At 39.1% G+C, this 25,638-nt stretch overlaps 1 protein-coding gene across 2 annotated transcripts in view; it reads right to left on the bottom strand.

Annotated features, from left to right (window-relative positions):
- KDELC2 (KDEL motif containing 2) overlaps positions 6,642-25,638 on the bottom strand; it is a 32,786-nt gene continuing 13,789 nt past the window's right edge. The window contains exons 2-8 of one of the 2 annotated variants that reach the window (XM_018059829.1): positions 22,365-22,562; positions 17,631-17,917; positions 14,249-14,465; positions 12,374-12,570; positions 10,884-11,078; positions 8,940-9,044; positions 6,642-7,677 (exon numbers count right to left, since the gene is read on the bottom strand). In XM_018059829.1, coding sequence (XP_017915318.1) covers positions 7,552-7,677; positions 8,940-9,044; positions 10,884-11,078; positions 12,374-12,570; positions 14,249-14,465; positions 17,631-17,917; positions 22,365-22,562 — 1,325 coding nt within the window. In that variant the 3' untranslated portion in view covers positions 6,642-7,551. Of the gene's footprint in view, positions 7,678-8,939; positions 9,045-10,883; positions 11,079-12,373; positions 12,571-14,248; positions 14,466-17,630; positions 17,918-22,364; positions 22,563-25,638 lie in introns of those variants that run through there. The other variant, XM_018059830.1, reaches the window with a different exon arrangement.

Here is a 25,638-nt window from a genome sequence, read left to right as displayed (position 1 = left end):
CTTTCCTCTACAAGTTAGACACTGGAACAAACCTCAACAGTGGACAAACCTGCCCCCCATGTTAGCATGGAGTCTTTAAAAAATACCTAATATAGTAGAAAAACCACAATGTCACACAGGAGTGCACGTGGATCAAACACACAGTCTTGCAGTGGCCTAAAATAAGCCAGAGCGGGTTAGCTTGTGAAAAATGAAATCAAGATACCTGAATTAAATACAATTAAGATGCCAGTAGGGGGAGCCCTCACACCCAATCCAGTAGTAGAGCCCAACTGGAAGAAGAAGGAATCCTCTTCTTTTCTGGCAAGGATTCAGCCAATGAAAGGCCGTAGACTCTTGGTTTACTACAGCCCTCGCAACTACCTTTTCCTCTCTATAAAAGCATTCTTCTTTCCTTGCACTTTGGGGACTTGCATGTGCCTCACCTAGGTTGCATGCCTGGTTTGCAGATCTCTCCTCAGTTCAGTTCATTTGCTCAGTCATGTACGACTCTTTGCAACCCCATGCCAGGCCTCCGTGTCCATCACGAACTCCCGGAGTCCAAACAAACCCATGTCCATTGAGTTGGTGATGCCATCCAACCATCTCGTCCTCTGTCGTCCCCTTCTCCTGCTGCCCTCAACCTTTCCCACCATCAGAGTCTTTTCCAATGAGTCAGCTGTTCACATCAGGTAGCCAAAGTATTGGAGTTTCAGCCTCAACATGTCTTTCCAGTGAACACCCAGGACTGATCTCCTTTAGGATGGACTGGCTGGATCTCCTTGCAGCCCAAGGGACTCTCAAGCATCTTCTCCAACACCACAGTTCAAAAGTATCACTTCTCAGCACTCAGCTTTCTTTATAGTCCAATTTTCATATCCATACATAACCACTGGAAAAACCATAGCTTTGACTAGATGTACCTCTGTTGGCAAAGTAATGTCTATGCTTTTTAATATGCTGTCTAGTTTGTTCATAACTTTCCTTCCAAGGAGTAAGCGTCTTTTAATTTCATGGCTGCAATCACCATCTGCAGTGATTTTGGAGTGCAGAAAAATAAAATCTGACAGTTTCCACTGTTTCCTCATCTATTTCCCATGAAGTGATGGGACCAGATGCCATGATCTTCGTTTTCTGAATGTTGAACTTTAAGCCAATGTTTTCACTCTCCTCTTTCACTTTCATCAAGAGGTCCTTTAGTTCTTCTTCACTTTCTGCCATAAGGGTGGTGTCATCTGCATATCTGAGGTTATTGCTATTTCTTCCGGCAATCTTGATTCCAGCTTGTGCCTCTTCCAGCCCAGCATTTCTCATGATGTACAATGCATGGGAGTTAAATAAGCAGGGTGACAATATACAGCCTTGATGTACTCCTTTTCCTATTTGGAACCGGTCTGTTGTTCCATGTCCAGTTATAACTGTTGCTTCCTGACCTGTATATAGGTTTCTCAAGAGGAAGGTCAGGTGGTCTGGTATTCCCATCTCTTTCAGAATTTTCCACAGTTTATTGTGATCCACACAGTCAAAGGCTTGGCATAGTCAATAAAGCAGAAATAGATGTTTTTCTGGAACTCTCTTGCTTTTTCCATGATCCAGCAGATGTTGGCAATCTGATCTCTGGTTCCTCTGCCTTTTCTAAAACCAGCTTGAACATCTGGAAGTTCACGGGTCACGTATTGCTAAAGCCTGGCTGGGAGAATTTCAAGCATTACTTTACTAGCGTGTGAGATGAGTGCAATTGTGCGGTAGTTTGAGCATTCTTTGGCATTGCCTTTCTTTGGGATTGGAATGAAAACTGACCTTTTCCAGTCCTGTGGCCACTGCTGAGTTTTCCAGATTTGCTGGCATATTGAGTGCAGCACTTTCACAGCATCATCTTTCAGGATTTGAAATAGCTCAACTGGAATTCCGTCACCTCCACTAGCTTTGCGTGTAGTGATGCTTCTTAAGGCCCACTTGACTTCACATTCCAGACGTCTGTCTCTAGGTGAGTGATCACACCATCATGATTATCTGGGTTGTGAAGATCTTTTTTGTACAGTTCTTCCGTGTATTCTTGCCACCTCTTCTTACTATCTCCTGCTTCCGTTAGGTCCATACCATTTCTGTCCTTTATCGAGCCCATCTTTGCATAAAATGTTCCCTTGGTATCTCTAGTTTTCATGAAAAGATCTCTAGTCTTTCCCATTCTGTTGTTTTCCTCTATTTCTTTGCGTTGATCACTGAGGAAGGCTTTCTTATCTCTTCTTGCTATTTTTGGAACTCTGCATTCAGATGTTTATATCTTTCCTTTTCCCCTTTGCTTTTCACTTGTCTTCTTTTCACAGCTATTTGAAAGGCCTCCCCAGACAGCCATTTTGCTTTTTTGCATTTCTTTTCCATGGGGATGGTATTGATTCCTGTCTCCTGTACAATGTCACGAACCTCAGTTATAGTTCATCAGGCACTCTATCTATCAGATCTAGTCCCTTAAATCTATTTCTCATTTCCACTGTATAATCATAAGGGATTTGATTTAGGTCATACCTGAATGGTCTAGTGGTTTTCTCCACTTTCTTCAATTTAAGTCTGAATTTGGCAATAAGGAGCTCATGATCTGAGCCACAGTCAGCTCCTGGACTTGTTTTTGCTGATTGTATACAGCTTCTCCATCTTTGGCTGTATAGAATATAATCAGTCTGATTTCGGTGTCAACCATCTGGTGATGTCCATGTGTAGAGTCTTCTCTTGTGTTGTTAGAAGAGGGTGTTTGCTATGACCAGTGCGTTCTCTTGGCAAAATTCTATTAGCCTTTGCCCAGCTTCATTCCATATTCCAAGGCCAAATTTGCCTGTTACTCCAGGTGTTTCTTGACTTCCTACTTTTGCATTCCAGTCCCCTATAATGAAAAGGACATCTTTTTTGTGTGTTAGTTCTAGAAGATCTTGTAGGTCTTCATAGAACTGTTCAACTTTAGCTCTTCAGCATTACTAGTTGGGACATAGACTTGGATTACTGTGATATTGAATGGTTTGCCTTGGAAAGAAACAGAGATCATTCTGTCGTTTTTGAGATTGCATCCAAGTACTTCAGATATGCAGATGACACCACCTTTATGGCAGAAAGTGAAGAGGAACTAAAAAGCCTCTTGATGAAAGTGAATGAGGAGAGTGAAAATGTTGGCTTAAAGGTCAACATTCAGAAAACTAAGATCATGGCATCCCGTCTCATCACTTCATGGCAAATAGATGGGGAAACAGAGGAAACACTGTCAGAATTTATTTTGGGGGGCTCCAAAATCACTCCAGATGTTGACTGCAGCCATGATATTAAAAGATGCTTACTCCTTGGAAGGAATTTATGACCAACCTAGATTGCATATTGAAATGCAGAGACATAACTTTGCCAACAAAGGTCTGTCTAGTCAAGGTTATGGTTTTACCAGTAGTCATGTATGGATGTGAGAGTTGGATTGTGAAGAAAGCTGAGCACCAAAGAATTGATGCTTTTGAACTGTGGTGTTGGAGAAGACTCTTGAGAGTCCCTTGGACTGCAAGGAGATCCAACTACTCCATTCTAAAGGAGATCAGCCCTGGGTGTTCTTTGGAAGGAATGATGCTAAAGCTGAAACTCCAGTACTTTGGCCACCTCATGCGTAGAGTTGACTCATTGGAAAAGTGTCTGATGCTGGGAGGGATTGGGGGCAGGAGGAGAATGGGACGACAGAGGATGAGATGGCTGGCATCACTGACTCAATGGACATGAGTTTGAGTGAACTCCAGGAGACGGTGGTGGACAGGGAGGCCTGGCATGCTGCAATTCATGGGGTCGCAAAGAATTGGACATGACTGAGCAACTTAAATGAACTGAACTGCCCAATGGATATCCTTTAAAATGAAATGGTAGTTTTTAAATATAGTATTTTCTTGGGTTCTATGAGTTGTTTTAGAGAATTATTGAACCTGAGGGCTATCATGGGCACCTCTGAATTAGCAGCCAGTTGGTCAGAAGTGTGGGTAGCCTGGGAACCTAAGTTGTGACTGGTGTCTATAAAGACAGTCTTGTGGAATGAGCCCTAAACCTGTAGGATTTGATGCTAAATCTGGGTGGTTAGCATCAAACTGTATTTATGTGTATGTCCAGTTGGGGGTGAATCAAAACAAGTAGCTCATAAAAATATTTCTTCTAACTCTCTTTTCTCATTTCTGGCAGTCATAACTCCCTCTACATAAGTTGCCCCTACCCTTCCTGTGCACACTTAAAGGATCTGTGATTTCTTTCCATAGAATAAACAAACTCCAGCTGTTGTTTTTTCCCCCTGTGTTTAAGAAATGTTGCAGTGTTGCTTACCAGAGTTTAGTGTGGCTTCCTCTTCCACATAGCTCTATAGATAGAACTTGGCTTAAAAGAGAAAATTTTGATCTCAGTAACTGGAATGGTTCCATGAGAGGTTGGCATAGTTAGGGGCAGCAGTGGTTGGGATAGGATAAACTCTGATTCTGTGCATAGAAGATCTGGTTCTGTTCATAGCAGAGGGATTTTTACTGTCTGGTTAATTTTTTCTCAACTAATGGAAGTCAAACATAACTCACCACCACAAGGATGATTTCATACCCCTCTATATAAGAAACTGATATTTCTTCTTACCTTGGCCTTATATCAGGAGAGAATGTTTCCTCTCTCTGCCTGCTATGGACTGAAAGTTTGCCTGTACCCGACCCCCCAAATTAATACGTTGAAACCCTCGTCCCTAATGTGATGGTATTTGGAGACAGAGCCTTTGAGAGGTAATTAGGTCATGAGGGTGGAGTCCTTGTGATGCAATTAGTGCTCTTATAAGAGAGACAGGACAGAGTTGCTTCCTCTCGCTCTGCTTTGTGCCAGGTGAGGATGCAATGAGAAGGTATCAATCTGCAAACCAGGAAATGGGCTCTCACCAGACTTCAGTCTGCTGGCAGTTTGATTTTGGACTGACTGCCTCCAGAACTGTGAGAAACAAATATTTTCTGTCAAAGCCACCCAGTCTCTGGTAAATTTTTTATAATGGTAGCATGAACTAAGACACTGCACTTACTATATTTTCACCTGAAATAACAGAAAATAATGGTGTCAAGCCCAAATATCTTTTCCTTCAATATTAATTTCTACTTACTAGGGATTTAATGTTGGTGATAGAAGTTTTAATTCATTCATTGATGAAGACATAATAGAATTAAAACTAGACCAACCCAGTTACAGAAATACCAAAACTATAGGTGGTTCGATCCTCTTTCTTAATAAACAAAATTTATCTTTTTCAATTTCTTTAGAAAGTACACTTTATTTAAAAAGTGTAAATAATATATCCCATGATACAAAATTCTAGACATAGTAAGTTTTAAAATAGCACAAAGGAAATATAAATATTCATTTTATCTTCTTATATATATGTTTTATGTATTTCTTTTCTTTTCCTAGGTTCACATTTTTCATTGTTGTCCAATCTGATTCACACTTACAGTATAAACATTTTAAATATCATAGACAGGTTTAAGGGAAAAGTAAAAATTCCTTTCTCTCCATCCCCTCCTCAGATATTGGTGAATATCCTTTCAACTCTATGGATACATTTTGTTTTTTACATATATGGTGTCACATTATACATGTTGTTCTTATAACTTTTTTCACTGAACACTGTCATGAAAAGCTTTCATGATAGTGCATTTAGAGCTAATTCATTCTTTTTAATGGTTAAACTGTATTCCTTGATGTATAGACATCTATTTAGCTAGCTCCCTCATGATGACTAACATGTTTCCAACATTTTATTGGGGTTTCTCTGGTGGTTCAAATGGTAAAGAATCCACCTGTAACGCAGGAGACCTGGGTTTGATCCCTGGGATGGGAAGATCCCCTGGAGAAAGGAATGGTTACCCACTCCAGTATTCTTGCCTGTAACAAAATGTTGATAGCTTATTTTTGATAAATGTGGTTATTATATTAACTAACATACAGTCCATGGGGTCGCAAAGAGTTGGACACAACTGAGCAACTAACACTCTCACATATCCTCACACCAGTCTCCTCCACAGGATCCAGTCACTGCACAGCTTGCCCTTTATTTTATACTTGTGCACTGGCACTTCTGAGCAGCTGGTGTGTGGTAGTATTTTCCATAGACAGATGCTATAGGGGCTCAGTTATGTCCGGCTCTTTGCAACCCCATGGACTGTAGCCTGCCAGGCTCCTCTGTCCATGGGATTTTCCAGGCAAGAATACTGGGGTGGGTCACCATTTCATCCTCCAGGGGATCTTCCTGACCCAGGGATAGAACTCACATCTCCTACATCTTCTGTATTACAGATGGATTCTTTATCCTGCTGAATACCAGGGAGGCCTTGGTTTTGATTACACCATTACAAAATGTGCTTTTGCTTTCATCTAGTTAAAAAAAAATTCTGTGTCCCTATTGATGTTCAGTAAAGAATAAATATGGCTAATTTAAAGTGGTCACACTGTTTTACAGGTTAAGTAAATATTTCAATTAGAAGAGTAAATATTTTTAAATTGGGAGTGTGGATATCTCCTATTTGGGGAGTGTGTTCTTTAATGAACTGAGTTTCAGATTGGTGATATTACAAGGAGTGTGTAATGAATTTCTGGGCTGTAAGTCTTAAGACTACACCCTGTCCTAAAAGGCAAAGTAAATTTCCAAAGTTTTTATCTTAGTAATACAGCACAGTGAAATACAGAAGGGGTACAGTGAAGAATAGATGCTTGCTTTTGTCATTAGCTTGTTAGTGAATCCCAAGATATCAGGCTTCCTGGAGCTTGTTGCAGAGGTACTCAAGCATCCCGTTTAAAGATTAAAAAGAATTAAAGATCCCTACCTGACTACAGTTATCATTTATCTATTCAAATATACAGATAATGAAGGTACCCATAGGATGCTCTCATCTATTTTAAAAAATTGGGTGGTCCTTGATGGGTGTCCAACTCAGATCAACTGGGAATTATTAGCTTAAGGCACTATCTCTGATTAATTTTGTCTTGGACCTTGAGTAAAGCTTAGTTAAAAGGATATGAATGAGCTTTAAAATAATTTCCCTCCACAGTATCCAAGCTACCTCTAATAACAGAGTCATTCTCATCTTCCTTAATTATTCATATCAGATCTTCCAAGAGGAAACTTGCTATTACTAAATGCCAAAAGCAGCTTGTAGCATCCTGCAAAATATATTTTCTTCATAACTGGAAGGGGAAGAGGGAAAGTGAACAAGGGATGGAAGCAAACCAATAAATACAAAGTAAATAGTTTCATAGAAAGTTATTTATATTTTGGCAAGCCTCTCTATCTACTATGAACCCCAAGTTTTCTTTTTAGAGAAACTATGATGACGATGATAGCAGTTTTTACTGAAAAGATATTGATATACTAAGATATTTGGTAATACTTACTCTAATATTGCCCTGTCCATTCACATAGCATGAAACCATCAAGAGAAGCAGTCCCCTGCATCCAGCCTTCCAGGCTGTCTTCACAGCTTAGATTCCATCTGTATGCTGCCATGAAAGTTGTTGCTGGCACACATAGGAGTGTGAATCTGGACTAACTTAAAGCTCTTGTCTTAAAGGCCTTTTCCTGTGGCATTGGCACAAAGATGCACTGTCATCTGGCTGAGGAACAAGTTCCATTCCATCACGTATTTCAGGTTTGCTCAACTGGCGTTCAGCGTATTTCTGGAATGTGGAAAGATTAGTCCAAACTTCATTCCACTGAATCATCCCCACTCATGCTATTGTTTCTAGTTGCCGTGTATCTTCAGACTAAAACCAAAGGTCTGATTTATTTCACTCCTAAAGTGACATTTTAACTTTAGTTATGATAGGCACTAGTGTGCTATTTCATAATCTTACAAGGAACCCTAATCCACTATTTTATGCATAGGTAAGAACCCTCTTGGAAAGGGACATCAAACAAACTGTTCCTACTTGAACAGCAGCACTTCTTGAATTCATCCTCCACATGTTAATAAATAATTAACATTGTTGAATGTTCAAATCAGTGAACAAAGATGATAAGCATCTCAAAGTAAAGTCTGTGGTTTTTATACATCCTTCCCTTTAGGCCTGTAGTCATACACGTTTTGCACATGGTGATGGGACGGTGAAATGTCCCTCCACTTTGGCCACTGACTGAAATATTCCTTTACATTGGATTTTTCAGTTCTGTGGTTCCTCAGTATGCATGGTTCCACGTTCTCAGATTGTGCAATACTGTAGTGAGCATGTACGTGCTCAGTTGTGTCTGACTCTTGTGACCCCATGGACTGTAGCCCACCAAGCTCCTCTGTCCATGGGATTCTCCAGGCAAGAACACAGGAGCAGGTTGCCATTTCCTTCTCCAGGGGATCTCTCTGATCCAGGGATCAAACCCACATCTCTTGCATCTCCTACATTGGCAGACGGATTATCACTGAGATACAAGGGAAGCCTCAGTACTGTAATATTTACTACTAAAAAAAAATCTGCATATAAATGGACCTGCATGGTTCAAACCCATTTTGTTCAAGGGTCAACTGTACTTTTCATGTTTGTTTTATACAACAAATTAAATATTTGCTTTCCACCCTGTACTGACAGCAAAAGCATGAATCGTAATTAGTAAGGAGAATGAAGAGGTGGATATTTTGAGCAGAAAGAGATGTTAATGATCTCTAGTCTAACCCTCCTATTTTCCATATGAGGAAAAATGTTCTCTGAGGTTCAGAGCTTTTAAACTATATTTGTAAGGTCTCTATAAGCCTTGTTCTTCTAAAAACTGAACGGAGGTAAAAATATGGTGGCCACAAAAGTATTTAGCACTATCTTTCTATAGATTGGTACCTCAGGGTAGCCAGAGTTCCACAGGCTGACTCTTGAGCCCCTTCAGGAAGCAAGGACTCAGGCCATTTTTTGGCCTGAGGACATTCAACCAAGCAGGATGGATCCTCTGAACTGACCTGTAGTACTCTGTAATAGTAGCAGTAAAGCCGGTGTGGCTGTAGCAGATCCCTAGCAGTCAACTGTCCTTCTTTTGCAATCTTCTCGGCTTCTTCATCATTTTCCTGAAAAGTTTAAAAAGAAACGATGAATGAAAATTACTCCTGCAACCCACAGAGAAAGCTAAGAGGGAGGTAGGACAGATGTAGGGTTGGATGTGAACATCATGGGAGAGATGAAACATGATGAAAATATAACTTCAGAATGAGGCTATGGAAACAAAGTACTTTCCTGGACATCTCTGCTATATATGGAAATAATCATGCATGGTTGGGATCCCCCTAGTGCAACAGTCCACATACAGCCCCTATTGTGACCGTCTTGGTACTTTCCAAGCTACTCAGGGAATCTGGGGCTCATCATCTGTTCCCTCAATCTAATTCTCTCTGCTTGATATTAAAATACAAACTAGAATAGAACGAATTAGTTTTTATGCTATAACATCTTATTTAAATATTTAGCTTGAACCAAAAAGTTGTTCTAAAAGGGTACTCATGAAAGACTGTGTTATTGTTGTAATAAAAACTTCAGTTATTAGTACTCACAGGCTATTCCTTCAATACCAGGAATAGTCAATATTTCTAATTATACTTTTATAAAATATCTAACATTATATGATGCTGCTCCCAGAAAAAGCCATTTGCAAGTAATTCTGACTCTTTATAAAGGGTCACAAAAATATTCTGTGTCAGATATCCAGTTGTTTCCATAGCCACATTACTTCTCAGAAACAGAATAGACTTAAAATGGAAAGGTAAATTTTATAATTTCACAATAAAATACAGGAGCTTTTTAGTATTCTTCCTTTAAAAGAAAGAATTCTTATTTTATGGAAAGCTTGTGATTCTTGGGATGTTGTATAGCATGCATTCATTAAGAACTTGTTATCCCGAGAAAACCATACAAAAAGATACATGCATCCCAATGTTCATTGCAGCACTATTTTTAACAGCCAAGACAGGGAAGCAACCTAAGTGTCCACTGACAGATAAATGGATAAAGAAGATGTGGTACGTATACACAATTATGGCTGGAATATTACTCAGCCATAAAAAGTAGGAAATAATGCCATTTGCAGCTGCTGATACTGAATGAAGTTAAATACTGAGTGAAGTTAAGACTTAGAAAGACAAATATATGATAGTACTTATGTGTGTAATCTAAAAAAAAATGACACAAATGAATCTATTTGCAAAACAGAAATAGAGTCACAGATATAAAAAACAAAGTATGGTTTCCAAGGGGGAAAGGGAAGGGATAAATTGGGAGATTAGGATTGACATAATATGCACTATTATATATAAAACAGATAACTAACAAGAACCTACTGTATAGCACAGGGGGCTCTACTCAGTCCTCTGTAATGACCTATATGGGAATAGAATCTAAAAAAGTGGGTATGTGTGTATGTATAACTGATTCACTTTGCTGTTCAGCAGAAACTAACAACACTGTAAATCAACTTTACTCCAATAAAAATTAATTTAAAAACTTGTGCCTTTTTTTCTAACTGGGGAAAACAAAAGGGTACCATAATTGCTTTAAATATTTTCTTGTGCATAAAGCACTTTAACCCTGGTCTTTTAAATCCGTAATTTGCATTTGGTGTGTGTTACTTGTATTTGGTGTGTGTGCATGAATAGTGATCCTTTAGAAAAACCTATATTCTATGTAACACTGTACTTCAAATCTTCTAAAAATCCTCAAACATACTGATAGGGGGCATTCAAAATGGTTCTGATGTTGATTCTTCCTGATGTTGATTTCAGGGAAACAAAAATTTCACAAAATAAAATTTCATTTGCCTAAATTATGTCAAATTGTGTTATGATAAAACTTGTATAACTAAATAATACTGGTGAACTTGTTATTGCCTAAAGAAATTAAAATTATGGAAAGCATACCTTGGCCCATTTAACTTTCTCTAGTAGATCACTAAGATTTCTTTTAATTGGAATATAATGTTTCCACGGCTTCAGTGCCATATAGAAATGTTCGTAATATGGTGAGTCCTGCTTCAGAACCAAACTGTCACCAAGCATGAGATATGGATATCTATAAGCGGCCACGGTCCCGTCCACATTCACCTGATACTTGTACTAAAAGATTAAAACAAACATAAAAGTTTTAGCAGTCATTTGCTTCACTTCTGTGTCGGTCAACATTGTAATATTAAATATAAAGAAATTATTTTCCAACTTAATATTTAGAAGCTTTACATTTTATTTTGTAACACACGTCTTCTCTTTGTATTAAAATCATAAGCAGCATTCATCAGGTCAATTTTAAGAAATACAACATATTTAAAGATAAGGTGATAAATAATTTTAGGAAATAGGAATGCCTATTTTAACTATGTTTACGTAATGGGGAATTCAGATTTCTGTAACCAGGTAAGAAAACTATTTCCAAAGCTCTATATTTATTAAAGCTTAATATTGATAATAATTTACACTTTTATTTATACATTATTTCATTTGTTCCTTATACCCACGTAAGTATGAAAAGGGAAGGCATTATCTCAAAGTTCGGTTTTGGAGCTGAGGAAACAGAAACCTGGAGAAGACCAAGGACTAGTGTGATGCTGGCGACACAGTACATATACTGTTGACATGTTTGTTGGATTAATAAACTTTGATTTACATTTCAAAATCATTTTTCATTCAATTATAATAATGTGAAGCGATATCATCTCCTTTCTTATAAATGATAAAATTCATTTCAGAGATCTTTATAAACCTCTATTGTATGCGCCCAAATCCCATGCTCTCTTCATTATACCACACTGAGAGGAAGAGGATATACAGATTTGTTAGTTAATTTTTTCTTAAATAATTGGTACCAAGGGCTTTAGATTTTGTCACAGCCAGTTAGTTTTGTCACGTTGTTCACACCTCTATCTCCTTGAGCCTCATATACGGTGCTCTGAAGGAGCTGAGCAGGCTCACATATGTTAGAGGCGAGAGGTGCTAAAGAGATGACAGCCCCAAACTTAGTAGCAGAGGCAGGACTAGAGGTGGGACTTGAACATCATTTTACTAGCATGAAATTCAAACCTCTTTTTATTTGCAAGATCATTTTATGTAAGAGACATTTATATTCCCAGTTTATTTAAAAAAATACAAAAAAGAGAAAAACATGGAAATATACCAAAATCCTAAATTAATCCTTGTACTCTATTTTGAGTACTAAATACAGTTCTGAGCTATTTGTAGACAAAGTTAACAACAAATGAAAAAGAAACTTCATAAGCTTTGTAATTCTCTGTGTCTGAAAAGAACATGTGTGCTGGGTCATAAAACCTGGGTAGAAATCTGCCCAACCCCACCTGTCTGTTTGACTTTTAACACAAGTTCATCACTTCATATCTATCCAGGAAGACCTAATCGCATACCTTAAAGAAGTCAAAGAAACCTATCAATTTAGCTTTTCCAAGCTCCTTTTCTTTCTCTTGGAAGAAGAAGTATCCTGTGATTCCTGCATCTAGTAGTTGTGGGTTTTCCTTGGACAGCTGCACCAACTGGAGCCTCTCCTCTCTGCTGTCTCTACCTCTGAAGAAAGCTTTCTCTGTTTTGTTGATCCAGGAAGGTCCTAGATGTTTGAGACCATAAAAAAATACTAATATGAATTTGACATTTTAGTATTATGGTAAGTATAATCATCTTTAATCTACCTTTGTTATTTAGATGCTAAAGCTCTTTTATCATCAACACATCTTCTAAAGTAAGTGTAACTTCTGAAAAATATGCTCTAATTTTTATCCTTTTGTGTACTAATGATAGCTCCCTCAAAAGGTTGAGTTCCTGTGGTATGACTTTAGGAATTATCCAAAACAATGCTGGATCAAGTTCAAACCAAAAAGATTCCATGACTTGGTTCACATTAGTTTCTTCCATCTTTTGTGCTTCACTCACACACACACACACACACACACACACACACACACACAGACTAGACTGTCATTCTTAGAGTGACTATAACAAACTATACAATTAAGTAATACCCACACAACTTTAATTCTTAGGTCGTAAGAATTTTAAGCACATCAATTTGAATATACTGAAGAATTTTTCTAATATGCTGCTAAATGAAAACACATATGTATAACTAAACTATGTATATATATTTATATTCTCTCTTTCCTGGGAGGGAAATAATCAGGAAGAATTAATTTAGATCTCTTTCTATCATTCTAAAAAGAAGTCATTAGTTAACACTTCTCAGTGTTCTAAGGGATAAATCATAAATCACAGAAACTAGAGGGATGGTCAACCTCTTTACTATTTTAGCACGCTTTTCAGGAATTTACCGATATCAAATAAAAAGTAGATCAGTTTTCATTTCCCATTATCTTTAGAGACTTTACTAGAGACTGAGTCTCTAGTCTTGTCTGCAAAATAAGTCCAGTTGAACTGCTCTAAATAAAAACGAAGCCTTGTAAAGACAGGCAGTGTTTTTTTCTACTCATGGAGTTCAGTTTAATCAAATGGTGTGTATTACCATAAACCTAAGGCCATTAAATATGAGGGAAGGAATTCAGATTGTAAAGGATCAAGAGAGAGAAACAGGAAAGAGAATTTCTTACTGGAGGTTGTAATATCCAAGTTATATCATAGTTCTCTTACATATGAATATAACTTTATATTTTTCAGAATTTATATCCAGCAATATAAAGGCACTGGAGTCACCATTAAGTGAAAGTTTTACCAAATACATATTTTTACGGGACTTCTCTGGTGGTCCAGTGGTTAAGGATCCATCTTGCAATGCAGGGGAGGCAGGTTTGATCCCTGGTTGGAGAACTAAGGTCTCATGTGCCACGGAGCAACTTAGGCCACGCATGACAACTACTGAGCCTGCACACCACAACTAGAGAGTCTGAGTGGCAACAAAAAATCCTGCATGATGCAACGAAGATTCCCCAAGTTGCAACTAAGACCCAATGCAGCCAAATAAATAAATAATACCATTTTTAACAGAAAATGAATAAAAAAAATTTTTTAATATATTTTAAAATGGTATTTACATGTGACCAACTCAAAGGAGACTCAGTTATAGTAGGTTTTGGACATTACTAGCCCAGCTCATTTATCTTTGATTTTGGAATTAAACGAATCCTAAACAAAAACCACTTTAGAGTTTAGACTGCTGTTTTTCTATTTTCCTGGTTAGAAAAGAACAATGGTTATTTAAATATATAGACGTACTCTCTCTGAGTGAACATTCACCTTTTTTACTTTTAAGCTTTTTCTTAGAGAATGACTTTTACCTGTATTTCCCTGAATAGATAGGAGATCATTTGTAACACCCCTCAAAGCTTCCAGTGTAGAGTGGGTGATGTCATATGTTGGAAGGATAACATCTTGTGAATCCAGAGAGCCACACCATGAAATGATAGGTAAAGGGCCAGGGGTTTCATTGACTTTTCGATGCTCCAAAGGCCAGTCTCCAAGATTAACATAAAATTCTAAATCTGGGAGAAGGACCTACATAAACAAAAGAATGTTTATCAGTGTCGGGAAGACCTTAGTCTTTGATACGAAATGCTTTGGTTCTTTGACTTTTAAAAAAATTCTGATAAAACAAATTTGAAAATAGAAGAGAGAAGGATGCTTCTCAGTCATCAGTAGTATCAGATAATCAAGGGGCTTCCCCGGTGCCTCAGTGGTAAAGAATCCTCCTACCAGTGCAGGAGACACGGGTTCAATGCCTGGGTAGGGAAGATCCCACATGCTGCAGGGCAACTAAGCCCATGCGCCACAACTACTGAACCCACGTGCTGCAACTACTGAAGCCTGTGTGCCCTACGGCCCATGTTTGGCAACAGGAGAACCCACAGCCATGAGAAGCCTGCACACCGCAGCTGGAAAGTAGCCCCAACTCACAGCAACTAGAGAAAAGCTGTGCAGCAACAAAGACCCAGCACAGCCAAAAATGAATAATTCTTTTTTTTTAAGAAAGAAGAAAATCAAGGGTGAGGATGATGCACGACAATTCACTTAAGCAGGAATTAGCCACCTCTCTTCAGAGATGGCATTTAAAACTGTTGTGTTTATGTAATTATAGGTATGGAAACTTTGCAGAAAGGCGTGAATGAATGGTTTCAAGCACCCTTTCTGCCAGCAGCCTAAGTGAGAATCTATAAATTTAGACCCAAGCCCTTGTTTTTCCTTCGCTATCAAAACTTTTTATAACAACCATGTTTGTTTTTGGAATCTGCTATCCATTTCCATCTTCATGCTCAATGCCTTAGTTTAGGCCTTTATCATCTCTTCCCTAGATTGTTCCAATATTTGTCCCTTACTAGATGTTCTGATTCTAGCCTCTCCTGCCGTCCACATTGTTGTTCAAATTTCTAAAACCTAAATTAATGTTACTGCTAAGCTTAACCATACCTTAATCCTATAGGACAAGGTCTAAACCCCCTGGCTGGAATTCAGGCCCTCAATATCTTGCTCCAGCTTAGCTTTGAATCTCATCTTCCATCTGCCCAAGTACCAGAAAACTTTACTCTCTGAAAATCCCACCCACCTTGACATGTAATTCTCTTTACTTGGAATGCCCTTCTCCTACTTATTCACTCAGCAATCTCTTTTCATCCTCCACACCCAGAGCAAATGTTACCTCCTCTATGACTCGCCTTCCTTGGACATTTTAACTCTGGGTACATACTTTTCTTATGTGCCTATCATGTTGTGGTATAATGTTGCTTGTATTCATACCCCATCCTCACTTCCGAATAACAAAAACAAGTTCCCCTAGAGTGAGCTGTTCAAAAACCAGAGGTGAGTCTCATTTATCTTAAATCCATTTTTAGTCACTGGGCAAAGAACCTGGAACAAAAGGGAAGGGCAAAATATGATTCTTCACCCTAGTGCTTCCCTACTATCATTTAGTAGCTTATTTAATAAGGGATTCCTTGGTGGCTCAAACTGTATAGAGCCTGCCTGCAATGCAGGAGACCCAGGTTCGATCCCTGGGTTGGGGAGATCCTCTGGAGAAGGAAATGGCAACCCACTCCAGTATTCTTGCCTGGAGAATCCCATGGATGGAGGAGCCAGGTGGGCTACAGTCCATAAGCGCCACATCAGAAGTTCTCACTGTAGAGGAGGATTTCTCAATCTTGGCACCACTGACATTTTGGTCTGGGTAATTCTATTCTGCTGGCGTTGTCCTGCACATTGTAGAATTAGCAGAATCCCTGGCCTCTACCCACCAGGTGCAGTAGCAAGTCCCCAGTTGCAACATTGCTAAATTCCTCTCAGAGGCAAATCATTCCTAGTTGAAAACCACATAAGCACAGAGATACATAAACACAGGGCAGAGTGGACTGGTGGTAGTCCAGGAAGAAGGAACTGCCTTTAGGATCAGATGCCTATAATATGCTCATATGATGGGCTGATGGGGAGGCAGGAGGCAACTCTTATTTAAAATAAGAATTGATTGCAGTCCCATATTTCATGTGCTTGGGAATATATAAGTCAGGTCAGGAAAGGTGGCTTTTGGGTAAGAAAACTACCTTCACGGCCTTTCTAGATGAGAGAGGTTAAAAAAAAAAAGCCCATTCTTCCTCTTTTATTCTGCACGATTGGGAATAAGGAATAACAAAAGGTAGTTTGAATTGCTCTGCTTAGGAGGATTTATAGAAGTTTTGTAAATATGAAAAGAGGGGCTGAATAGCGGGATAGAAGGAGGAGGTACTGGGGATGTGAAATCTTTTGGAAAACAGAAGCTCCAGTCATGTTTCATCGGAGAAGGCAATGGCAACCTACTCCAGTATTCTTGCTTAGAGAATTCCATGGACAGAGGAGCCTGGTGGGCTACAGTCCATGGGGTCACAAAGAGTCGGATACGACTTTGCCTGTGTGTACTGAACTGTAACTTCCTCCAATTTTAAAGGAAAATTGGAGAAAGAAATGGCAACCCATTCCAGTGTTCTTGCCTGGAGAATCCCAGGGACGGGGGAGCCTGGTGGGCTGCCGTCAATGGGGTCGCACAGAGTCAGACACAACTGAAGCAATGTAGTAGTAGTAGTAGAAGTCATGTTTCATAAGAAGCCTAGACATGAAGATCAAGGTCAGCCAGTGAGAAATTCCCAGAGGTAAGGATGACTCAGAGTCTGATTTTACACAGGGATGTCTATTTTTACATGTTAGGATTTTTGTTTCGCCTATTCTACATTGGCACAAAATAACCTCTCTCTGGTACCTCAACATTCAACAAAGTGTGCCATGCACAGGATCTTTTAGAAGCACTTAGGATTAAAACAACGAAAATGTGTCCTAAGTTCAACTTATTTTGAGGTGACAAGAAGAAAACTGCTGCAGGAAGTGAAATGTGAATGGAAGGAGTATTCAGCAGGAATGGGGAAGCTGAAGAATTCACCTTGCAACTATAAATGTCTGGGAGTTCACAGAAAACTTGGGAGAGTGCTATATGGTCTACCAACCTGAGATGGGGCACAAACTATTTAACTTAAATATTAAAGGAAAAAGAAATCCAACTGATCCATAATTAGGTGGTAGACAGATAATACGTTTTCAAGCCTGGAATCCGTTTTCATTCTTTACCATTATTATTCTAAGAATTAAATGTTTCAAATAAATATTTAAACTATTTTGGTTTTGGAATCAATGAATTCATTCTCATACCTTTCTTGCCAGTGACAGCAAAGTCTCATCTGAGAACATTTTGAAGTCTGTGTATTTCCCTAAAGATCTTCGGTAGATGTGGTTATTGAGAATCGTGTAATGAACAATAGCACCCCTCTCATCCCCAAACCTTTTCGGAACTTCAATTAGCATCTGTTGGAGATTAATGCTGGGGAAAGAAGCAAAATCTTTTTCAATCTGTGGTTCCTTGTCTGGACAAGACAGAGTTTTCTGCCAGGCCTGAGGATCCTCTTCTGGACACTCACAGTACTCGTGGTATACTGGTCCTAAGGAAAGCAAAACATGTGGAACGCCAAGCTCCATTAACAAGCAAAGCAACACAAGGAGTTTTTTCTGCCACTGATGTGAGCATGGGATGACTTCTTGGTAAACTCTAAGATTATCCAGACAGGGATAATCTACTGTAAACAAATCAGTGGTGAAAGTAATGTCAGAGTCTTGTGCTCTTACCTCTGACCCCTTTTCACCCCACCCTAGATAACCTAGTATAGCATATACTCCCCCAATGTAACATATAGCATATTACCTACGAAAGTAACCTACTCATTCAATTCACTGATAAATTTATTTCCAATGAGCTATAAATGGCTGATGAGCATAAAACTTACCTTTCAACAAGGAAAAAGAGAATGTATTCCTTTTTAGGCATGATTATGTAGTAAGGCTGGTGATTTTTAAAGACAAGATGAGGTCTCTTCCTCTGAATCCCTAAAATTACCTCCATCAGCACATCTCAAAAAGGAAATATGAAACTCAGGGACATCTTGAAGTGTAAGCTTGAAGTGGTCAGACATAAGTATGAAACTATTCTGAAGACTCATTTAAAAAAGAATTTGTGCAAAATTTATCTTATTTTATAATATAGCCATATTTAATATAAAAATAACTTTAAAAGCTATTTAATTTTCTTGAGGATTTCTACTTCAGACCAGCATAAGAAATAGGGGTCAATTTAGCTTCCTAATGAAAACTACCAAAATATGGATAAAATATATGAAACAATAGTTTTTTAAGACATTGACATTAGGCAATGAATAGAGTTTGAGAGACGACAAACAAATGATGTAAACTCTATAGTTCCTCAAGTTTACTGCCCAAGGGAGTTTCTAGGTTGTGCAACAGGGAGGAACAATCTGGGCAGAGCCCAGAAGTCTCACTGAGTTGAGACAGAGCTGAAAGTCCAAGGCAGCCAGAAGCTGTAGAACATACTGCACAGAGACAGAACTCGAGAGATCTGTACAAGGTTCCCCTCAAATATTTAAGGCATACTGATCAATATATATGTTTGAATAAACTGTCCAAAACAAAGAAAGAACTATCCATGAGGCCATAAGGATTAGAGGCAAAAGTACCTATGGTTCATACAGGGCTGGAAAAAGTGCCTATTCATACAAACCAAACTGGAAAGCATCCTAATTCATAGAAGTTGGATAGAATATGCAGAGACGTATTGCCTGAGTAGTAAGGAATAATAAGCCCTAGACTAAACATGGCTCTGGGCCTGCCTAGTCAATTGTAAAAGAAAATTTGAAGGATCAACTTACTTCCAAACAACTTAATTGCATCCTAGAGAAAAGCTCAAGAAGATGAGAAAGCATTGAGCAATGAGAAATACACTAGATAAAATTAATGACAAATTGAACATAATAGAAAGATTGTAAACTTAAACATATAGAAACTATATAAAATAAAATGGAGAAAAATATAATTTTACATGAAAAGAGCATAATTGAGTCATGGGATAATTTCAAGTCTAATGCATGGGTAATTAGAATTCTTGGAGGAGAGCTGAGCTAGAACAGAAAAAATATTTGAAGAACTTATAGCCACTTATATGCTGGATTTGATGAAAGCTATAAACCCAAAGCTCCACAAATCTCAAGCATAAGAAATATGAAGAAAACTACACCAAAGCACATAATAATCAAATTGTTCAAAACAACTGATAAAGAGAAAAATATCTAGCAGGGGATCAAGGATATAGAAAATGGCAGATTTATAACTGGAAATAATGCAAATGAGCAGATATAGAAGACAGCACAACAATATACTTCAAGTATTCAAAGAGGGAAAAAAACTGTCAATCAAAAGCAAAGGAGAAAAGGAAAGAATAACTCATTTGAATGCAGAGTTCCAAAGAATAGCAAGGAGAGATAAGAAAGTCTTCCTCAGTGATCAATGCAAGAAAACAGAGGAAAACAATAGAATGAGAAAGACTAGAGATCTCTTCAAGAATATTAGAGATACCAAGGGAACATTTCATGCCAAGATGGGCACAATAAAGGACAGAAATGGTATGGACCTAACAGAAGAAGAAGATATTAAGAAGAGGTGGTAGGAATACACAGAAGAACTGCACAAAAAAGATCTTCATGACCCAGATAACCATGATGGTGTGATCACTCACCTAGAGCTAGACATCCTGGAATGCAAAGTCAAGTGGGCCTTAGGAAGCATCACTAGGAACAAAGCTAGTGGAGGTGATGGAATTTCAGTTAAGCTATTTCAAATCCTAAAAGATGATGTTATGAAAGTGCTACACTCCATATGCCAGCTAATCTGGAAAACTCAGCAGTGGTCACAGGACTGGAAAAGGTCAGTTTTCATTCCAATCCCAAAGAAAGGCAGTGCAAATGAATGTTCAAGCTATTGCACAATTGCACTCATCTCACATGCTAGCAAAGTAATGCTCAAAATTCTCCAAGTCAGGCTTCAACAGTACGTGAACTGAGAACTTCCAGATGTTCAAGCTGGATTTACAAAAGGCAGAGGAATCAGAGATCAAATTGCCAACATACATTGGATCATAGAAAAAGCAAGAGAGTTCCAGAAAAACATCTACTTTTGCTTCATTGACTACACTAAAGCCTTTGACTGTGTGGATCACAACAAACTGAGGAAAATTCAAGAGATGGAAATACCAGACCACTTTACCTGCCTCCTGAGAAATCTGTATGCAGGTCAAGAAGAAATAGTTAGAACCATACATGGAACTACACACTGGTTCCATATTGGGAAAGGAGTATGTCAAGGCTGTATGGAGAAGGTGATGGCACCCCACTCCAGTATTCTTGCCTGAAGAATTTCATGGATGGAGAAGCCTGGTAGGCTGCAGTCCATGGGGTCCCGAAGAGTCGGACACGACTGAGCAACTTCACTTTCCCTTTTCACTTTCATGCATTGGGGAAGGAACTGGCAACCCACTCCAGTATTCTTGCCTGGAGGATCCCAGGAACGGGGGAGCCTGGTGGGCTGCTGTCTATGGGGTCGCACAGGGTCGGACACGACTGAAGCGACTTAGCAGCAGCAGCAGCAGCAGCAGCAGCAGCAGCAGCAGCAGCAGCAGCAGCAGCAGCAGCAGCAGCAGCAGCAGCAGCAGCAGCAGCAGCAGCAGCAAGGCTGTATATTGTTCCCCTGCTTATTTAACTTATATGCAAAGTACATCATGTGAAATGCTTGGCTGGATGAAGCACAAGCTGGAATCAAGACTGCCGGGAGAAATATCAATAACCTCAGATAGGCAGATGACACTACCCTTATGGCAGAAAGTGAAGAGGAACTAAAGAGCTTCTTGATGAAAGTGAAAGAGGAGAGTGAAAAGCTGGTTTAAAACTCAACATTCAAAAACAAAGATCATGACATCCGGTCCCATCACTTCAGGGCAAATAGATGGGGAAACAATGGAAACAGTGACAGACTTTATTTTCTTGGGCTCCAAAATCACTGCAGATGGTGACTGAAGCCATAAAATGGAAAGTTGCTTGCTCCTTGGAAGAAAAGCTATGACAAACCTAAACAGCACATTCAAAAGCAGAAACATTACTTTGTCAGCAAAGGTCTATCTGGTCAAAGCTATGGTTTTTCAAGTAGTCATGTATGGATGTGATAGTTGGACCATAAAGAAAGCTGAGCACTGAAGAATTGATGCTTTTGAATTGTGGTGTTGGAGAAGACTCTTGGGAGTTCCTTGGACAGCCAAGAGATCCAACCAGTCAATCCTAAAGGAAATCAGTCCTGAATATTCATTGGAAGGACTGATGTTGAAGCTGAAACTCTCATACTTTGACCATGTGATGCGAAGAACTGACTCTTTAGAAAAGACCCTCATGCTGGGAAAGATTGAAGGCATGAGGAGAAAGGAATGACAGAGGATGAGATGGTTGGATGGCATCACTGTCTCGATGGACATGAGTTTGAGCAAGCTCCAGGAGATGGTGATGGACAGGGAAGCCTGGCATGCTGCAGTTCACGGGGTTGTAAACAGTCAGACATGACTGAGCAACTGAACTGAACTGATAATTCTACCTGGAAAAACATCTCTCAAAAATAAAGACAAAATAAAGATATTATCAGATATCTAAAAGCTGTAAGAACTAATCACCATCATCCTCACATTAAATGAAAAGTTAATATGAATTCTTTAGGTAGAAGGCAAATAGTACTAACTGAAAACATGTATCTATGCAAAAGAATGAAGAGTACTAAACACGGTAACTACCTGGGTAAATACACAAGAATATTTTTGCTTGTCATTTAAATCTGTTTAAATTACTTAGTTTTTCTCTCCCCTAAGATATCAAGAGAATTGAATTCCAGGAGGTACATATATCACATTTATCCTTTTGCACATGTCTTTAACATCTTCTTAATGCAATCTGAAAGCTATGGGTTCTACACATAAGGTTGGCTCTGGTTTATGTAATAATTACTTACCTTTCAAAATATAGGGAGACTGAGCAACATGTTCATCACCATAAAGGACTTCTATCTTCAGCCCTTTACTGACAGTTTCATACATCCTATATCGCATCAAAAACGTTCCATCGTTCCTGTCCAAAGGTTTAGGGACATGAATCCGAACTAACTCTTTAGGTGACAGAGATTTGATTACTACTCTGAATAGTGTTTGACCTGGAAAAAAAAAAGTATAAGTAATTCTATTTCATGGTTCTGTTTCACAGAAGTTTATTTTTTCTTCTATTTAACGTTCACAGAAGTTTATTATTTTTACCATTTCATCAATGGTAAACAAAATTATTTTAGTTTTGTAGATCTTTGACACCAGGAACTATATTTGGTTTGGGTCTTCTAAACCAAGCAACTGAGGCCTGCAGCTCAAGATAGCAGAATAGTACGACATGTGCTCACCTCCTGTGAGAGCACCAGAATTGCAACCAGCTATTGAAGAATCACTAACAGAACGCTGGTACCCAATAAAATCAGATACCCCACACCAAAGGACAAAGAAGAAGCTGGAGTGAGATGGTAGGAGAGGTACAATCACGACAAAATCAAATCCCATACTGACCAGATGGGTGACCGACAAACTGGAGAAAAATAATACCAAATAAGTTCTCCCACGTCGTGAAGGTTCTGAATCCCATGTCAGTCTTCCCAGCCTGGGAAATCTGACAAGGCAACTGGGAATCCCCAGAGAATCTGACCTTGAAAGCCAGCAGGACTTGATTATAGGACTTCCACAGGACTGGGGAAAAAGACTCCAGTATTGCGGGGCACAAACAAAATCTTGTGCACACCAAGACCCTGAGGAAAGGAGCACTGACCCCACAGAAGACTGAACCAAAACTACCTGCCAATGTTTGAGCGTCTCCTATAGAGGCGTGGGTTGGCAGAGGCTCACCACAGGGATGGGGGAACTGGCGGCAGCAGTCCTGGAAGGTTCCTCTTGGCATAAGCCCTCTTGGAGGTTGCCATTAACCCAACCATAGACCCCAGGGTTGGGTTGCCTCAGGCCAAACAACTAATAGGGACGGAGCACAATCCTACCCATCAGTGGATAATTGGGTTAAAGCTTTACTGAGCAAGGCCTTGCCCACCAGAGCAAGACCCAATTTCTCCCACCACCAGTCACTCCCACCAGGAAGTTTACACAAGCCTCTCAGGCTCCTCCATCAGAGGGCAGACAGAAGCAGCAAGAAGTACCACAATACCACAGATATGAGAAAAACCATATCACAGAAAGTTAATCAGGATGAAAAAGCAGAAAGCTATCTGCCAAATGAAGGGACAAGATAAAGCCGCTGAGAAAACAACTAAATGAACTGGAGATAGGCAACCTTCCAGAAAAAGAATTCAGAATAATGATAGGATCTTGGAAAACAATGGAGGAGATGCAAGAAATGCATACCAAAGATCTAGAAGAACTAAAGAACAAAAAACAGAGACTGAATAATACACTAGAAGGAATCAAGAGCAGAACGACTGAGGCAGAGAACAGATAAATGACCTGGAGGGCACAATGGTATAAATCAATGCCACATAACAGAATATAGAAAAAAAATATTAAAAAAAAGGAAGACAGCCAAAGAGACCTGTGACACATTAAATGCATCAACATTCACATTCTAGGGGTCCCATAAGGAGCAGAAAGACAGAAAGGACCTGAGAAAATATTTGAAGAGATAATAGCTAAAAACTTTCCTAACATGGGAAAGAAAATAGTCAGCAAAGTTCAGGAAGCACAGAGTCCCAAGGAGGAACACATCAAGACACATAGTAATCAAACTGACAAAAATTAAAGACAGAGATAAAATATTAAAAGCAACAAGGGGAAAATGACACATAACATACAAGGGAACTCCTTTCAGGTTGCCAGCTGATTTCTCAACAGAAACTCTACAAGTCAGAAGGGAATGGCATGATATATTCCAAGTGATGAAAGGGAAGAGCCAACAACCAAAAATACCCTACCCAGCAAGTCTGTCCTTCAGATTTGATGGAGAAATCAAATGCTTTCCAGACAAGCAAAAGTTAAGAGAATTCAGCACCACCAAACCAGTTTTATCACAAATGTTAAAGGAACTTCCCTAGGCAGGAAACACAAGAGAAGGAAAAAACCTACACAAAATGAACCCCAAATAATTAAGAAAATGGTAACAGGTTCATACATATTGATAGTTAACATAATATAAATGAATTAAATGCACCAACCAAAAGACATAGACTGGCTGGACAGATGAAAACATGTGCATGTATGCACTTCCACTTACCACATCACTCTGCTTGACTCCCCCCCCACTTCCCAAATTGTATGTAATTATTTTCTATTGTTAGGTTAATCATGTTCCCCATATGGCTTGCAATTGTAATTATCTTTTATTTTGTGTTTGGTTATTGATTATGACCAACCTAGATAGCATATTCAAAAGCAGAGACATTACTTTGCCAACTAAGGTCCATCTAGTCAAGGCTATGGTTTTTCCAGTGGTCATGTATGGATGTGAGAGTTGGACTGTGAAGAAGGCTGAGCGCCGAAGAATTGATGCTTTTGAACTGTGATGTTGGAGAAGACTCTTGAGAGTCCCTCGGACTGCAAGGAGATCCAACCAGTCCATTCTGAAGGAGATCAGCCCTGGGATTTCTTTGGAAGGAATGATGCTAAAGCTGAAACTCCAGTACTTTGGCCACCTCATGCATAGAGTTGACTCATTGGAAAAGACTCTGATGCTGGGAGGGATTGGGGGCAGGAGGAGAAGGGGATGACAGAGGATGAGATGGCTGGATGGCATCACTGACTCGATGGCCATGAGTCTGAGTGAACTCCGGGAGTTGGTGATGGACAGGGAGGCCTGGCGTGCTGCGATTCATGGGGTCGCAAAGAGTTGGACACGACTGAGCAACTGAACTGAACTGATTGATTGTGAAAACTGATAAGCATCTTTTACTATTGTGATTATGTAACTGTTGCTCACTTAATACCATCGTATCATGATCGGTCAACAGAAAAATAATAGAACTCTATATCACCCAAAACTAGGAACTAATAGAAAAACCTGTAATCATTTTTTGAAATCCAGATGTGTATCAGAATTATCTTGGTATTTTTTTGAAAAATACAAGTGTTCAGGTATTGCTTTTTTTCTCTAAAGCTCCAGGTATGTTTCTATTGAGCAGCCATGTTTAAAAACAAATGGACTATATGATGATCCTTTACTTTTATCTAGTTTGTTTTACTTTTGTCATTTCA

Source organism: Capra hircus, chromosome 15, assembly GCF_001704415.2.
Source record: "Capra hircus breed San Clemente chromosome 15, ASM170441v1, whole genome shotgun sequence".
In the NCBI taxonomy this organism is placed as follows: domain Eukaryota; kingdom Metazoa; phylum Chordata; class Mammalia; order Artiodactyla; family Bovidae; genus Capra; species Capra hircus.
This window is presented reverse-complemented; position numbering and strand designations above follow the sequence as displayed.